We start from the raw sequence: 18,976 nt of genomic DNA on the forward strand, positions 1-18,976 counted from the left end.
CCAATCAAATGACTCAGAGAAGTGAGATTTAAACGGGAAAAAAAAGGTTGATGACATTAATTTGTTGAGAGATCCTGAGTCCTGTGGAGACACACAGGGTCTCATGACCTCCTCATGACAAGATAACCTCCATGAGAATAAAGGGAAAGGGAGGGTATGAGAGGCCTTCAATCTGTATATTGTTTCCATAATAGATTAAGCTCATCTCAGATTATAAGAAAACAAGGCAAAGAAGTTCAGTAGTTCTGTATGATCCAGAAGAACTGGAGTCTAAACTCTTGATCGGAGCAGAGAACTGAGACCTCTGTGTCTCACTATTTTTATAAATCTTAAAGGTGTACTAGATAGTTGGATCAAGTTTAATTTACAGTGTACTAAGGAAATTTTTTTCAACATGAAGCACAAAAATAGGACAATAACCCAAATGTAGTTTTTTTTTTTTTTAACTTTCTTTCCCCCAGATACTTCCTATTTTATTGGCTTTTGGAGATTAAAACTGAGAGAACCAGAGTAACCTAATTTTTCACCACTAATACTGCATTGATTCCACTTTTGCATCTCATTAGTTTAATGCAAACAAAAATCATACCTGTGATTTCATTTGGTCTATTATTCACATTCTTTACAATTTCACACACACACACACACACACACACAGAGTTGCCAATCATTTGTGCATATAATCTCCCCCAAACCAAGTCCATCATACTAATGATTGCTCTCTATATGTAAAAATATTTTAGAATTTGTGAACCTGGGTGGGTGTTTGTACAGCTGTAGAGTATTAACCTGTGCTTTGCAGTTTTTACTCACAGCTGGGAGGGCTGGGTGAGATTAAAATGTGGTCTTTTAGCCCATCAGTAGCCAAATAACTGAGAAAGAGGTTTAGATGAGCACCCCCTTGTGCAGCATTGCTCTTTAAGTGAATGAATCATGTTACAATGAAGTTCTGGTATAGTTACCAAGAACTTTCCATCCTGAAGCCTGATTGCCGTTTGATCTTCCTCAAATTCCAACAAGACCAATAGGGTCCATAGGATTTATGTCCATTTTGAAAATGAGTGGCTGGAACTCTGCAATCATAGCATCTTAAAGTTGGAAGGGACTTTAAAGAGTCTCTTGGCTAATGGTTCTCTCTCTTCCTGCTTTCACACAACAAACTCTCACCAGGCACATCTCTCACTACGCACAGACATTCACACACAGGGAAGGAGCATGACTTCAGGGATAACAGCTTTGAATCTCCAGGCAAGAATATGTGCAATGTGCTGCACCACCACCCTTTGTCAAAAAAATCACTCTGTCAGTCCAACCCCTTGTTTTACAGATAAAACGTGGCAGCCAGAAAAGTAAGCAGTTCACCTGGGTCACATACCACTAAGTTCCAGAAATTGAATTATGCCCAGGCCTGCTGACCCCAAGTCCAATGTTGGTTTCACTACAGGTGACCTGCCCTTTGCAAGAACCAGAACCAGGTCCCCAACTTAGAGAGCAAGGCAGAGCTGGGGATGAATGCCCCAGGATTCCCTGCCACGAGGAATCAAAGACCCAGTCACAATTAGTTTACTAAAACCAGCACTATCTGGTGTCCCATATCCTCAAGCATTTAAAATGTCGTCCAATCTTCAAAGACATTCTTTCGTTCCATTTTTATCTGCTTTTACCCAGGACATTGTTTCCCAGCTCCCGAGTAGTTCACTAGGTGATTTGCATCTCATTAGGAGCTCCAGAAATGACATCTCCCAGCCTGCTGCATGGCATTGTGGGTCTGCTAAGCATCAGATCAGGTCTTAGATTTTTTCATGTTGACATTTTTGAAAAAGCTGAATTAATGCTGTTTTTCACCGGGCAGAGATTGGGTGGCCATTTTGGCCTTAATTCCTGCCCCCCCTCCCCCCCAACAGGGCCAAAGTTAGGGAACAGCCGTTGTCAGGGGCAGTACAGATGAAGTCAGTCATCCCCACAGGAAGACACCTGGCTGGAAGGGAACGTTGCAAGACCTCAGAATAAGCAGTTTAAAAACTCCTAAAAGCCGAGAGATGGGACATGATGCAAACATTCTGAGTATACTGTGTAAAGTAAAGCAAAAAGAAAGAAACCAACAGCAACCCATTGCTGAATCTGTATTACTGATTCTAAGCTTGTGCCTTTTAAACATTTTTTACTAGTTCCAACCCTCCCGACACCCCAGAGCTTTTGCCCTACATTTATGTTTGATTTAAAAAGAGTTTAGTAGGTCAGAATGGCTTTTCAGCTTTGTCATTTATTCACACCAAAACCTGTCAAAGAGCACTGAGCAATATCATACCTCTGGAAACCAGAGATCAATAATGTTTCCATGGTCAGCAAAATTGTTCTCTTGGAATACAAAAAATGATTTTCCCAGTGTCCAGGGAAATTAGCGTCTGCTTGGAGCTCGAGTCCCCTGATGCGGCTTCCAGTGCAAATACCTCACAATGCTAGGAGCTGCTGCCCCTTCCCCACGATTTCTCCTGCCCAACTGAAACTTCTCTGATCCCCGTGCCAACTTGGTAAGATGGTGGCTAGCTAATCTGCAAAATCAATCTAAGCTTTTAAGAGAGGTTTAAGTGCTTGGTTTTTCCAAAGCTGGCTACAAGTTAAAATCATCCAGAAGGGGATTGGGGGAGGAAGGGTGGGACTCTGTTTAAAAGCCAGTAACGGGGGTGGGGGGATGGGTTAGCCCAGTGATGGATATTAAAGAGGGCACATACTGAATGGAGCACTGGGTGTTATACGCAAACAATGAATCACGGAACACTACATCAAAAACTAATGATGTAATGTATGGTGATTAACATAATATAATAAAAAAAAAAGTTTTTTAAAAAATATAAATAAATAAAATAAATAAAAGCCAGTAATGCCAGAGCCCTACCCCTGACTAACTGAATCAGGAGGTCCAGGGGTGAGGCTAAGGCATCTGTATTTTTTTATATGTTCTTCAGAGGATTCTACTGTGCAACCAGGGTAGAGAACCACTCCCATTAAACCAGAGTTAGGATAACCCTTTATGAGCACCTGCTCAGCCTCGGGTGCCAGGTTTTCTCTTTTCATACATTATCTGTCATCTTCACCACAACCTTAACTGGGTGATCATCCTCACCAAGGTCAGACCTCTAAAAAGTAGGGCTAGAGGTGGGATTCATGCTCCAGTTTTTCTAAACCTGCTGGGTTGTTTTTGTTTTTTGTTTTTTTTCTTTCACAACACTGATATTTGTCAAAGTGTGGGACATGGGCCTCTGCAAGTTGATTTTAGATGGTGTGTGGATGTGACCCTAAATAACACCGAATCATGTAAAAGAAAGTTACTCCTTTTTCAGTTCTCAGTTTAAATTCTCATATTAAGAAGAAAATCATAGCTATATAAATATGTCTTAAATTCCTCTCATACCTCTCTTTTTAAACAAACCTTCTAAAGAAGCCCAAAACATTCTGTGGGAAACAGAATCTAGTTCAGTTGTGATAGTACTGTTTTGTTTTCATTGCATTTACTTTATGATTTACTTCTATTTATGGCAAATGACACTGGCTCTCCATTTAGCACAGCAGTGAATAAAAATTCATTTTTTAAAAATGTGTTTAAGTAAAAAAAAATAGTTGATTTTAAAAATACTACATGAAGAATACTACAGGTGTCTTGAATATAGCAAAAAACATTTTTAAGTGGTGGATGATGACAGAAGTTTGAGAAATGCTTTCCTACAACATGCTAATTTTCAAAAGCGGCATCTCCACACCTGTTAGCCAGTGGGAAGTCTCATCTCTCATCCCAACACAACAGGCAGGCAAAGCTCATTCCATCCTGTTTAGGTCCAGCCAGGACCTATGAACTTAGCTGCTGCTTTCAGCTCATGAGGAATCCTGAAACACAAATGGCTAATAAACGGGGAGGGGGGAAAGACAGACACTTGTCCTCTCAAGTAATCAATGAAATGCAAATCAAAACACAAATGATGTGCCATTTTTCACCTATTCAGTTATTAGACTTTTTCTTACGGATACTGTCCCATGCTGGTGAGAGCCTTCAGAAATGGATAAATCTCAGGTTCAGGTGGTAGAAGTATATTTGCTGCGTACTTTCTGGATGACAATTGGGATGAATCAAAATGGCAATAAATCATAACTTTTAAAAACAGGTATATTTTTTAGCCAATTATTCAACCTCTAGGAATTTATCTTAAGAAACTAATGTGATTATCAAAGATCAAACTATGAGATGTTCCTCAAAGCACTACTTAGAGAAAAACATTGGAAACAACTTTCATGCCGAATATAGGAAATTATGTAAGTTAATCATGCATCATCCATTAAATGAAATACCATACAACCATTAGAAATGATGCCATTTAGACCAATCTGGAAGACAAGAAACTTGTTCCAGGATTTACTTCTATTTTGGGGATGGGATCACGGGGTGGGAAAAAAGATGAACTTTTCATTGCTTAATTTATTTGAACATCATGGTCATTTATTGCTTTAAAAATATGACTCTATAGGAGCCTGGCTGGCTCAGTCGGTAGAGCACGCAACTCTTGATCTCAGGGTTGTAAGTTTGAGCCCCATGTTGGATGTAGAAATTACTTTAAAAATCAAGTCTTTAAAAAAAATGTAAGTCTCAAAGAAATATACTGTTTTTCAAGTAAGTTAATATCATGGAAAATACGACTTCATTGTTAAGTAGGGGGGAACACAGGAACAAGTGACTGAATTTTTTGTTGTTAAGAAAAGTGAATGCAGGGGCCCCTGGGTGGCTCAGTCAGTTAAGCGTCTGCTTTGGCTTGGGCCATGATCTCAGGGTCCTGGGATCAAGCCCAGCCTTAGACTCCCAGCTCAGTGAGGAGTCTGCTGCTTTCTCTCCCTGTGCCCATCCCCCTTGCTCATGTGTGCTCTCTCCCTCTCTCTCTCTCTCCCCCAAATAAATAAATAAAATCTTTAAAAAAAGAAGAAAAGTGAATGCATAGTCCTAGAAAAATCTTGAAAGGATATTAAGAAAAAAAATACTAATCAACTTTGTTTTTAAGAGGCTGACTTCATCTCCCTCCTTGGTAGACTAGTTTCCCCAGGGGTGTCCCAGGATAAGAAAGGCCCTTTTCCTATTGGAAGCTTTGGCAATAATAATATCCTGACTGACAGAACCACAGAGTGGGCCACATATCTTAACAAGAATAGTGAAATGGTCACCATGCATTCATTCATTATTTGTTAAGTGTGTGCCAAGCCCTGAGCTATAAAATAGTTTTAGGGGAAGTTATTGCCACTTCCCTAACTAGTAAGGAGAAAATTCCACGTAGACAATTTATAACTCCACTGTCTTGCACAGGCACTAATTTAACTCAGAGATGTTTTCTTTGTAGCAATTTTGCAATTTTGAAGAAGATTGTTCATGACATAACATGGCAACTGGGAAAATTTGTAGCTTTCCTTTCATCTTAGAAAGGAAGATCTGAATTACATGCACCCCAGGAGAAAATCTCTCTTTCTGGTTGTGTGTGTGTTTTACAAAAGCCCACCGAATTCCTTAGTCCTTCCTGAAGTTAGGGCGAGGTGAAAACTTATAAGAATGTCTCAGTAACAGAACAAGCATCATAGTAAAGGCCGTGGCCTAGGCTTTGAGATTTTTAATCAAAAGACCTGAGTTCTAGCCCTGGCTCTGAAGGGAGACCAGCTGAGGGGCCCATGCTCCTGGGCTCAGACCCCTTAGCTATAAAAGGAAGGGGCCAAACCCCAGAGATTTATCATCCTCCATGCCATGACTTAAATTTGAAAATCTGAACTCCTAAGGCATAATATCTTCCCTCCTATTCCCTGTCAAGACTCTGAGCATCCCCAAAATAGCCTGTTCCTCAAGGTATATCAGGATCAGGTGGTTTACAACACATTAAGAAGATTCTTCCATAGACAGCATTTTTAAGGTAGTGCAGATTCTTGCAGACTCTGCCAGTGTGGTTCTTATTGGTAAGGAAAGATTGAATATGGTCTAGTATAGCGGCTCCCAAGCCTAGCTGTACATTAGAACCATCCAAGGCGTTGTTGTTGTTGTTGTTGTTGTTGTTTTAATGTCAGTGCCTTAGTCCTGATCTGGGCACCAGTATTTCTAAAATTGAACAACTGGTGTAATGTAAAGAAAATGACCTTTGGGACATTTGGAAACCCGAATTCTCCTTTGCCTCTAACTTGCTGTGTGATTTCTTAATCTCCCTATGCCTCTCTTATCTCTTTGGGGTTAGTTGTCCTTCCCAAAAATGAGATGAAATGAAGAAAAAGCTACTTTGTAAAACAAGATTTGGTAATAAAAATGAAATGGTAAGTGGAAGAGACATAGAGTCAGAAAAGACAAATCATCTCATTGGAGGCTAGTTCGTTAAGTGTCCACTGGAGTACTACACAGCATGGTCAGCCATCACTGAGGAGAAAGATTATCCAGCTGACAGCTAGACTACTGTCACCCCCATCTGCTCTGAGAATTTTGGTCATAGAAATTATGTACCTCCCTTTATGCACAGAGTTGACAGAGCTCTGTAAGTTAATTGCATAACTCTAATTCGGTTTCATGTCCCAGAGATATATCTAGTAACCCCATATAGGATTGGCCATCTGTAAATCTAGAACACTGAACACCGTTTGCTTCAAGGGGATGTTTTACTTGGCAAGTGACCCTGGGAATGCCTCATCCACAAAATGGCAATCAGATCAGCAGTCTTATTCCTGCCTGCTGAGGGCCCACAGGGAGAGTGCATAGGACTATGGTTCTCTCAGTGTGCTCTCTCCCTTTCCTCCCAGGAACCCTTCCCACTGCCTGTCCATTCCTCAGAGGCCTAGAATCCATACTGCCCCACTAAGCAGGGGAATATTTGGGCCATATGCCCCATCCTGCCCTCCCTTGCCATTGTCCTTCCCTCATTACGATCCTGCTAGGAAATGGATCAGAATGGCACATCTGTAATGGGTGATAAAAAATGAAACCCTAAGTGTTAGGGGACAGTATAGAGGAAGAGCATCTGTAGCCAAAATAGCTATAATTCAGTAAGTCAATCAGACTGAGGAAATAGTTTCCTTCTTCATCTCTGAGACCCTAGGAGGAAACAAAAGGCCTTGTTTGTAACTTGAAATGGTGCTTGAATTAGGGTTGCCCGATACAAAAACAACAAATAAATACAGAACACCCAGCTAGATTTGAATTTCAAATGAACAACCGATCATTTTTTAATACAAGTATGTCCTGAATATTGCACAGGATTTTATTAGATTAAAAAAAGTACTGGTTGTTTATCTGAAATTCAAATTTAATTGGGTGTTACATATTTGATCTGGCAATTCTAGCATGGATCTACCTGCATGTTCAGTAAAGAGAATTGAAATATGAAATTTCCAAACCAGTTGTTTGAAGTTATGTAACGAAGCCAGCAACTGAATTCAGCTGTTTGTTTCTCACCAAGGGCTTAGCAGTTGTGTACCCGCACAGGGTGGTGATTTGGGGTTGGGGAGCCAAGAGTATGCCTGTCCCACTGCTGCCCACTGAGATGCCATTTACATGTCTTGCGTTTTGCAACAGATTTTTTTTAAAGATTTTATTTATTTATTTGACAGAGAGAGACACAGCGAGAGAGGGAACACAAGCAGGGCGAGTGGGAGAGGGAGAAGCAGGCCTCCCGCCGAGCAGGGAGCCCGATGCGGGGCTCGATCCCAGGACCCTGGGACCATGACCTGAGCCGAAGGCAGATGCTTAACGACTGAGCCACCCAGGCGCCCCACATTTTGCAACAGATTTATCTCCATTTCATTTTAAGGTTCTGGGACAAAACTCCGAAGAAAGTGATGTGTTCAGATCTCAAATATGAAATCAGAAGGCGCAAGGGGAGAAGAAGGTGCAGTGATTCTTGAAAGGGAAAGAGACCTATGTTAAATGGTATCCATGACATAATATACTTTCAAAAAGTGTTATGACGAGGTGGTCCCCAGAGGATTACAAACTGGAGCATTGGCGTGGCTTATAAACATTTATGTGAACTAGAAATAGGCCAGTTTCAGAATCTGAACATCATTGTCTTCAAATGACTCCTATACTAATATTTATCTTCAAACTTGAATTGCCCATTTTGTCTGTATAAACTAGTCAAATGAACTAGGTAATCGCCAGATAACCCTATTGTTTTTTAGCTCTTAGATGCAAACTATTGGCTCAGAAGCCAAAGACGGGTTTCAGCTTCCACTCTGCCACTTTGAGATTTAGCTTTCTTAGCTATGCTTTCTTTATCTACCAAAAGAAAGAATAATTTTGCCCTGCATGCCTCATTGATTTCTTTTAAATTTTAAAGGAAAAAAATTCATGGTAAATTCTCAATGTGCACACCTATTTAGATTTAATCAATGTGCTATATGCTGTTTTGTCTTTTTCTTCTTTTTCTGAATTTTGAATTTTCATCTATCGACAGCATACCTTAAATTTGTCTTTGTTGGTGCCTTCATGGGATGATACCGTGTTCATACTCAGAGTTAACTTCTCCCCAATTACTAAATATTTGTCATGTTTCTAGCTTTTTTCCACTACAAAATTGTTATCATAATCCATCTTCATATAAATTGTCTTTTTCTCTCCTCTGGTTTCCTTCACTGGGACATGTTTCTTGGAACAAGTTTGATTAGCTTTTGTTATTTATTGTCAAGTTGCACTTCAGGTGAGGTGGAGCCTATGGACTCCTTTGTGTATGTGGGTCCACTCCCACATTGTCTTTTGATCTTTAATTTATCCTAATTAATAGAAAAGCAGTTGTAGTTGTTTTAGTTGAAGCTCTTTGTGAGGATGGCTAAGCATTTTTCAATATCTCATTTCATTAATTGTATTTCAGCATGTATGAATGTGTCTCCATCTTTCTCTTGTCTCAGTCTTTCCACATTATGGATGGTAGACTTTTGTGTGTATATATTTTTAAATTTGTTTTTATCTTTCTGATGCACTTCCTTTCATCTTAGTTTTGTTACTGTCCATCATATAGAATATTTTACTTTATTGTTTGTATTATAATTGAGCCCATCCTTGTCACTTATATCTTCTTCCATAGTTAAGATAATCCATTTCATTCCCCTTTAAGGTTTTTATAGGAATATTTAAAATGTTTAACTATATAACACATCTGGAATTTATTGTGGCCTGTGAGAATCAAAAAGCATATTGAGAAAAGTAAACAATTTAGAATTTTTTTTTAAAACTAACTTGAGTCCAGCAACACTAACTTACGACAAGTCACTTAACCTCTTAAGACCCTGTGCCCTCTATTAGACTGAAGACAGGGACCTTGTCTTATTTTTCTTTGTTTTCCCCCACAATATCCAGGAAAGTACCTTACATATAGGATAAATTTTATAAGGTCTATATTCAGGTCATGCTTTTTGCATAATTATTACTATCAAATTGTTCCAACAGCATTTATTAAATAATGATTCATTTCTCAAATGTTTATTTGGTTACTTATTATTGATCACATATCAGTGATACTCAGACTTGGCAAAACACCTGGAAGTTATGGCCTTCTGCAAAGCATCATGAAACATGGAGATATTTAAGTTAAAATAATGAAAATTAAAGCTTGATGCTAAATCAGACACCAACTTACACTAGATTCTAGTATAGTACAGATACCATCAGATGCCAAGAGTTTTTTTTTAATTTGTGGGAGAAATGTTAAAATTGAGAAAATTCTACCCAATGACTTAATTCCTTCTAAGAATCAGGAAAAGAACACCCACCCATGGAACAGGTAGTTCATCGAGAGCAAAAGTTGAAAACCACATCTTGTATTAAGCATACCCAGTTGAGAACATAAATAAAAGCTGCTGATCAAATGTAAACACTACATGAAGTCCAGCTGAACTGGGCTGAACTCCAGCTGAACTCAAAAACTATTTAAGATCAGCCTTTTGAGTTTCCAGCGTTGGAATTCCCATAATATTAGGAAGTCTAAGGGAGAATAGATGTCCGATCTCCAGTGTGTGTTCACACCAGCAACCATAATTCCAGGCACTTCTGTTCATTAATCTATAAATCAGAGGAGATGACACAAGGCACCTTGTGTCCTACCATATCATAGCATATGGACTTCACAAAGCAAGCAGGAGGTATGTTGGAACTCTCAGAAAGAACCCATTTCCATTCTGGATTCGTTGTAGTCTGAAGACAATGCCATCTCGAGAGCTGGAGTCCTGCCTTCTGCACAGACTTCCTGAAGATGTGGACAGGGATATCTTTAAAGGCTACTGGAGCCCTCTGCAAGCAACTTCATTGTGCTGTGCTAATTATTTGTATGTTTTCACAGAGCTTACTTTTACTTAGACCTTAGCTTACAAAAACAGTTTCTTGTTAAGAAAGACAATATGCTGTAGTTTTAAAAAGAACACTTCTAGAACAGGAGGTAAGAATCTAGGGTTGCATCCTCATTCTGCCACTTCATCTGGGATGAGTCGTTCAACATTTGTGGGCCTCAGTTTTCTTTTCAAAAAAAAAAATGGGTATTTAGAATAAATGGTTCCTAAAGTCCTATATAGTTCTAATAGTCTTGTTCAGCATAGATATTTCCAGTTCAAGTGAAGATGCAAAACTTCATACTTAGGAAACTGATAATTTGCTATTCATAATGGCCCTTGCTGAGTTATTCTTCACTTAGAAAATTCCCCGAGAATTTCCCTAAATAGTAGGAACCTCTAGTGAAGTCAAGTTCTGATTCCAAGTACAAATCTCCAACTCTGTTTTATGAATATGCTATACACTCGGTAGAGGAAAGTGATATTTCTTCTCTGGACTGTGACATTCATGAACAATATTCTGTGGCAGCTCTGGGGGGTGGGTGTGTATGTTGGCAAGAAGTTAGAACTGCTAAATCCTGATTCAGATATAGTGCCAAAAGGACAGCAGATTCCACGAAAGTCATCTGCTTAGAAGGGAAATAAATCATGACTTCATTGGACATGTGGTTTCTTAATCTCCAGTTCACTCTTGGTCCAAGGTTCTGAAATCAGGGCTAACACGGAGAGGCTGCTTTGTGAAATCATGCAATTATCTTTTCCCCTTCTCCTTTACACTATCTCCAGAGATTGCATGGATCAATGGTACTGTTCAAAGCATTTCAGTAAATACTAGTTCAAGCCATTTTCCCTCCAAAATGTATCCCACCAAAAGGTTTGCTTCTCATCTACCCAAGAGTGTGTGTGCTCCAGATGTCTTTGAACCCTCACTGTAGGATGTGGTGTAAACTATCCCAGATAGCCTTCATTGTCCTGAGTTATCCCACTAAGCTACTACTCCGCACGCTACAAAGGCTGACCACCAACCTCTACTTCACCAGCATGGACGAACCAATTTGTTTTCTGTCACTCTTGACAGCTGATTTGGATAAGAGCAACAAAGCAAAGTTCTAGCGGCCCTTGTTTACACTTAGCAATTCCTATGTGTGTATTTGTGTTTTAGGATGACATTTCTGCCAATATTAGCAGAGCTCCAACATACCCGTTAAAATGGGACACGGTTTCCACTTAGTGCATTTATGTGAAGAGCAGTTTTTTACCTGATTTCCACAACACCTCAGATGGTTTACAGTAAAGTTTTGCTATCTTGTTGCAGTTTCAGAAAATGGTCTTATACAGAAGCAGCGAACACCTCGCCGAAGATGTCAGCAGCCCAAAATGTTGAGTAGCCCTGAGGACACCATGTACTATAACCAGTTAAATGTGAGTTCAAAGTGGCCATAAAGCTGTTTCACTGGCTTTGTTTCCAGTTAATAATTCTGTTATTAATACCTGTTCCAGCCCCTCCAGCCCCACCCCCACTCTCTTATGCTCTCTTCTCGAACATGTGCTTAGGCTCTTTATCTGTTGCTTTCATGTCAGGATGTCTGCCTTCACGGTGAATAATTGATGTGGTTTATCAAAGACGAGCAAGATGCATGCTTCATCAGGCTCACTTGAGCCCTTTGATCAAAAAAATTATGCTGTGACTTCTGATATTATCAGCATCTGCTTGCATTCAACACAAAATCACTTTGAATTAAAAATTAACGACTTGCTGCTTTGCTTTGACTGTGTGTTCTTGGCCCTCTCCACAGGGAACTCTAGAATATCAAGGGAGCAAGAGGAAGCCAAGAAAACTTGGGTAAATATCTGTCTTCTTAGTTCTAAGCAACTGTAAACAGAAGGGGTCCTTTGTGATATTACAGAAAATGCAAAACTTTCCAGAGAAGCTTCTAAAAATATGCAAATGGGGATATCACCACTATTATTGACATTGGAAACTACTTTTCACAGTAGCAGCTACATAAAACTTGAATCTTTTCTGTCCAAAAAGGCTGAAATTGCCACCTAAAGGCAAATGTTATTTTTCACAATTATGCCAGGAAATTGTGGTTTCCCTCATAATTGCAGACGTAGCAGATTGTATAAAACTCTCCCACAAGTAAAAGCATTCCACGCAGTGCAAATAGGCCGCTTCCCACATCACCCTACCCCTGGGCCTTAAAAGTACACAAAGGAAAATCTCCCCCAGTGGTTAGACAGAGGACATTAGGGAGTTTGTGGCTCATTTGATTGTTAGTATCCCGATCAAGAATATCGTGACATATGTAACTGGGCTAGTTTGAGAACTGGAGGAGGACAGGAGGGAGCTTTCTCTTCTAGAGGGAACCAAACAAGGACAGACAAGTCAATTCAGGCAGACAAGTTGTAATATGATCACAACTTCCAGACACCACTACATTGGGCCCGTTATCAGCCCGTGACCCTGAGGTGAAAGGCTTTGCGGATCAGACCTCAGTTCCTGTGTTCTGGGAGACCCTGAGCTACCTACCTGCCATTGAGGGGACCCAACCCTGTTCTCAGCACTCACGCAACTTTAGCTGCTCCAGGGATGACTGCGGCCTTTGTCCTCTTTTTCTGCTGAAAACTCTTTTCTTTGTTGCAGCCAAATCAAAGTGCTTGATGGGGAAGATGAATATTACAAATCCTTGTCACCTGTGGACTCTATTCCCGAGGAAGACAACCCATCCTGCCCTTTCTTTTCTTCCTCATCCTCAAAAGGAACATCTTTTGCTCAGTACTGAAGTGTACTTCCTGCCCCCCAAGTCTGTTGAGGGTAAGAACAATCGTGGTAATTGACTGTCATTTAATAAGAAAGTACTGCGATGGGGTCATCTTCTTTGGACACATGGTCTGGGTCTGAGACTTACTGAATAATTTGCAGATTCCTAACCATGTTCTCATATCTCCATTGCCCTCCCCATATCTGCAGTGCGGCCTGAGCTGGGCAGTTTTCATTTTCTCATCTCATGGGTACCTGTGGGATACTGAGCACACCTCCAGTACAGCAATAGGCGTCATTCGTGCCCTCAGAATCTAGGAGGGTAACAGATAGTCTCACCATAAGCCAATCGTGAATGCTGATGGTATTTATTTTTCCTGCCACGTCAGTCCTTGCAAAATCTGCCCCTGTGAAAATTCAGTCCTCCCTTTCCACCTTACATTCTTCCCCCTGCATTCCCCTCCTCCTTTGAGAGACCCTTCAGGCCTTTCTCCAGAGTCAGAATTCCACTGCCGAGGGTCCCCATCCTGAAGAAGCACACTACCCAAGGTCTCCTAGGGCAGGATAATTTTTTGTGTTTAGGGGGAGAGGCCTAAATCCTTCTGTAAGGCAGATGAACTCCTCTTTTGCTAGTTATTATGCTGATAAAGGCTTTGCCTCTTTACTCCCATCACCTTAGCAGTAAAAACAAAGGAATTAGAGGGAAAGAAAATTTGGACCTGTCATAGTCTATGTCACATGGTTAGTAAATTCCCATTCTCTGGTCAGTGATGTCCACTAGGCTGTGAGTGATTGTAGGGAAAGGATCTTGTTTTGTGCCTATTTTTGTGGGCAGAGGCTAGGTCAGTGCCTGTCACAGAATGGACATCCCGTAAATGCCCTTAAGTGAATGGAGGGACTTCACTTATTTACACTAACATATGTGACAGGAAAGTATATTTCAATTCTGTGTGCTACATGATTAATCACTTTTCTTACACCATAAGCTCTGATTTTTCACCCCAGGTTGGGCTAGTCCTATTATAATAATATTGTACCATATATTATAATACTCAGTATGATTCAATACAACAAACATCTTTTGAGCAACTACTCTATGCAAAACAATGTGTGAGATTGCTGTATGATATAAAAAAAAAAAAAAAACAACCCTACAAGACCTTTTCTCTAGAACAGATGTTCTCAGCATTTTTTACTTTAAAATACTTGGCAGATGGGGCGCCTGGGTGGCTCAGTTGGTTGGGCGACTGCCTTCGGCTCAGGTCATGATCCTGGAGTCCCAGGATTGAGTCCCGCATCGGGCTCCCTGCTCAGCAGGGAGCCTGCTTCTCCCTCTGACCCTCCTCCCTCTCATGCTCTCTATCATTCTCTCTCTCTCAATAATAAATAAATAAAAATCTTTAAAAAAATAAAAAAATAAAATACTTGGCAGATCGTACATGTGGGAGTACCCAGATTTTGGGGAAAAAATAACTGGAAGAAATAGAAGAAAAAATGTTATCAGAGTTACAGAGGGGAAAATTTTAATATACATTTTACAAAGATAAAATAATGAAATGAGGCATCTAAAGATCTCAGAAATGTATTTTTAAAGAAAAAGAAATAGGAAAAGCCAATTATTTAATAGTTAAACTTTACTTTTTAAAAAAATGAGCCTTGATTTTTTTTCTCACACATTCACCCCAAAGGTAATGTTTATTAAGGTATACAAGCAGAAGAAACACAAATGACCTTTATTATTTAAAAAATATCTAGTATATGTAGCTTTTTAACATAATTTAAATATAAGTATTTTTGTGTTGAATTATAGGATAGGTGTACAACATAGTGATTCGACAGTTCTGTGCATCATGTGGTGCTCACCACTCTAAGTGTAGTTCCCATCTCTCTCCATACAATATACTTGACTGCATTCCCTGTGCTTCACTTTTCATCTCTGTGACTTAGTATGTAAAACTGAAGTCTGGGCCACCTGGTGGCTCAGGCGGTTAAGCATCTGACTCTTGATTTTGGCTCAGGGTTGTGACACCGAGCCCCACTCTGGGCTCCACGCTGGGCATGGAGCCTGCTTAAGATTCTCTCTCCCTCTGCCCCTCCCCCCACTCCATAAATAAATAAATAAATAGATAAATCTAGAAGTTTATTGTCTCTTAATCCCCATCACCTATTTCACCCATCCTCCCGCCTCACTCCCCTCTGGTAACCATCAGTTTTTTCCCTGTATTTATGAGTCTGTTTCTGGTTTCTGTTTGTATGTTTGTTTGTCCATTTGTTCATTTGTTTTGTTTTTTAGATTCTACATGTAAGTGAAATCATACAATATCTGTCTTTCTCTGACTTATTTCACATAGCATAATACCCCTCTAGGTCCTTCCTTGTTGTCACAAATGGCAAGATCTCATTCGTTTTTATGGGAATAATTATGAAATTATAATTTAGAAGCTCTGCAGTAGGGGTGCCTGAGTGGCTCAGTTGTTAAGCGTCTGCCTTCAGTTCAGTCATGATCCCAGGATCCTGGGATCGAGCCCCGCATCGGGCTCCCTGCTCAGCGAGAAGCCTGCTTCTCCCTCTCCCACTCCCTCTGCTGTGTTCCCTCTCTCACTGTGTCTCTCTCTGTCAAATAAATAAAATCTTTAAAAAAAAAAAAAGCTCTGCAATAATTAGTCATTGCCACAGCTAGAACTCCTAACTACTTTAGAAATGGGGTTCACCATCAGCTACACCATCTACAGATTGTAGATGTTATTCTTAAACTAGTCATAATGCCACAAACTCAAGGAGCAATTCTTAAATCAAATATATGAGAATGATGCAACCTGGAATCTCATAAATGTCCTGTTAAATTTATCAAAGTAATAAGCACACGGCAAAAACAAAACAAAAAATCAGAGAGTCCAGAGGGTTTATAATGGAAATCAATCTTCTTCTCCCTGTCCCTACCTTAGTCCCTCCCCTCTGAAGCAACCATTTTTTATTATTTCTAATTCTAATTCTTTTAATGGTTTCCATCATGTCTGTGAATAATTTACTTCCCTCTTCTTGGTTTATCATTTTCAAAAATATTTACTCTCCCCCTCTATGAAAGATGTGCATTTATTTCAATTCTGTCTCCCCTCTCTTACTTCTTCCAGTGCTTACAATTGGATGTTTAAGTTTTTGTTGATTACCTTTTAAACTTTAAATTATATAATTAAACCCTATTTTTGTGTGTCATTGACTTTAGATAGTATCTCTGCGAGAATACCTGACATGAAGAAAACCAACAAGCTGAAAAATACTGTCAAGACAAAATAACTGACCTTGGACAAAATAGAAATCATTCTGGGAATAGAACAGTTTTTAAAAGCTTCACTGGAAACCATTGGTGTTCATGTTGTGAGCTGCTGGCTTTTCTTCCATTTTGGTTCATCTGCAGACATGCCTCCATCCACTTTAACTTTCTTTATTTTTAAATGTCATGCAAATACAGAAAAGGGCACAAATCAGAGGACTCAACTCATTAAGTTATCAGAAAGTGAATGTCTATATAACTGCCCCTACAGTCAAGTTATCTATGTAACCACTCCTACAGTCTGATATGTTATTAGAAAGTGAGTATATATAAACCTTCTGTGGGTCGAGTGGAACGTTGTCAGCACACTAGAAGTCCCCCTCTTGTCCATTCCCAATCACCCACCTCTCCAAAGACAAGCACTCTCATGACTCTTGTGGTAAATACTTCCTTGGTTTTCTTTATAATTTTACCACTTACAAACATCCCTAAACACTATAGTTAAATTTTGCCTCTTATAGTTAGGTTCTGGGAACTTTATATAAATGGAATCATGTAGCATGTAATCTTTTGGGTTTTGTTTCTTTTATTTGGTGTTATATTTGTGAGATTAATCTATGTTGTAGAATGTAAACATAGCTCATTCATTTTCAAAACTATGTAACATTTCAGTATATGAATTGACTTAGCCATTCTGCTTTTGATAGACAAATATGAATTATTTCCAGTTTGGGGCTATTCTGGACATTGCTACTATGAACATTGTTGTGTGTCTCTTGGTGTCTATTTGCATGCATTTCTGTTGGCTATATACGTAGGATTAGGATGGCAGAGTTCTAAGGTACCCATATCTGCACTTCAGTAGGTAATACCAAACTGTTTTCCTAAGTGATTTTACCAATTTACAGTCATACCTGTGACATAAAAGAGCTTCCATTGTTCTGTATTCTCTCCAATTCTTGTTATTATCGGTCTCCTTCATGTGGGCACTCTGATGGGTATATATTAGAATCTCACTGTTGATTGATAGCTTACATATCTCTGATTAATAATGATACTGAGCACATTTTCATACTTTAGTGGCCTAAAATTTTAGATACCTCCTTTTGTGATATGCCCATTTTTATTTGGGTTAACTACATATTTTCTTTTAATTTGAAGAAGTGTATTATATATTGTTAGTTATATGTGTTGCAAATATTTTCTCCACTAGGTGGTTTGTCCTTTCATTCCCTTAAGGTATCTTTTGATTAAAAAAAAAAGTTTGTAATGTTAACATAATACAACTTATCGGTGTTTTTCTGTTTGATTAGTACTTTTTTATAGCCTATTAAGAAATCTTATCCAGCCCCAAGGTCATAAAGGTATTTACCTTTAGGATTTTCTGGAGACATTATTGTCTTGCCTTTCACATTTAGATCTTCAACCCACCCAGAATCAATTTTGTGAATGCTATGTGGTAAGGGCCAGTTTTCATGTTTTCTAATAATGGATATTCAGCTGTCAAAGGCCCGTTTAATGAAAAGGCCATCTCTTTTCTACTGCTGTAAAATACTACCATTTACATAAATCAAGTAATCATGAATCTGTTCCTAGATTCTCTGTTCTGTTCTGTTGATCTATTATCCTTGCCGTAAATCCTATACATTTATAATAGGCTTTGGTATATGACAGAGCAAGTCTTCTAACACGGTTTTTCTTTTCCAAGAGACCTTTGATTAGTCTGGGCTCTTTGCATGTTATAGATTCAAATAGTCAATTTATGAAAAAAAGAAAAAACTGTTGGTATTTCTTTGGAATTATCTTGAGTCTGTAAGTCAATTTGGAAGTAATTGTCATGTCTACAATATTGAATTTTCCAAACTGTAAGCATGGTATATCCTTCTATTTATTTAGTTATTCCTTCTCTTCTCTTAATAATGATTAATAATTTTATCTGAGAAATCTTACACATAGTTTATTAGTTTTATCCCTATGTACCATATATAATTTTATAGTATTTAAAAGTGTTTTTTAAATTTTTTAACTGTTTGTTGCCTGTTCTAGATTAAATGTTTATGTCTCCCCAAAATTCATATCCTTAAATCTAATTCCCAATGTAGTGGTATTTGTTGGTGGGGTCTTTGGGAGGTGATTAAGTCATGAGAGTAGAGCCCTCATGAATGACATCAGTACCCCTTTAAAGAGACCCCAAAGACCTGGCTTGCCTCCACCCCATAAAGACACAGTGGAGAGATGGCTATCTCTGAACCAGCAAGCAGACGCTCATGAGACACCAAATCTCCTGGCACCTTGATCTTGGACTTCCCAGACCTCCAGAACTGTGAGAGATTAATTTCTGTTGTTTAAGCCACCCAGTCTGTAGTATTCTGTTATGGCAGCCCAAACAGACTAAGACATGCCATTATATGAAAGTGCAATTGATATTTAGTATTTGAGATCCATCAGCTTTGCTAAGTCATTAATTCCAGTAATGTATCTAGATATTTTTGGATTTTCTACATACATAATATTACCTCTACAAATAACTATAGACATTTTCTTCCTTTTTCATACTGCATACTTCCTTTTATACTTTGTTTTTTTCTTGACCTCCTGTCTTATAATGTTTTTACTGCATTATA

General features: G+C 39.0%; 1 protein-coding gene across 1 annotated transcript in view; it reads left to right on the plus strand.

Annotated features, from left to right (window-relative positions):
- Nucleotides 1-18,217, plus strand: part of MYO3B (myosin IIIB) — a 395,903-nt gene extending 377,686 nt beyond the window's left edge. Inside the window, exons 31-34 of the mRNA XM_064585824.1 lie at nucleotides 11,633-11,739; nucleotides 12,114-12,160; nucleotides 12,965-13,135; nucleotides 16,305-18,217. Coding sequence (XP_064441894.1) covers nucleotides 11,633-11,739; nucleotides 12,114-12,160; nucleotides 12,965-13,103 — 293 coding nt within the window. The 3' untranslated portion in view covers nucleotides 13,104-13,135; nucleotides 16,305-18,217. The remainder of the gene's footprint in view (nucleotides 1-11,632; nucleotides 11,740-12,113; nucleotides 12,161-12,964; nucleotides 13,136-16,304) is intronic.
- Nucleotides 18,218-18,976: the final 759 nt, after the last annotated feature.

This window comes from Mirounga angustirostris, unplaced genomic scaffold, assembly GCF_029215605.1.
Source record: "Mirounga angustirostris isolate CCGP_5_RB_7025 unplaced genomic scaffold, mMirAng1.0.hap1 SCAF_3, whole genome shotgun sequence".
Classification (NCBI taxonomy): Eukaryota; Metazoa; Chordata; class Mammalia; order Carnivora; family Phocidae; genus Mirounga; species Mirounga angustirostris.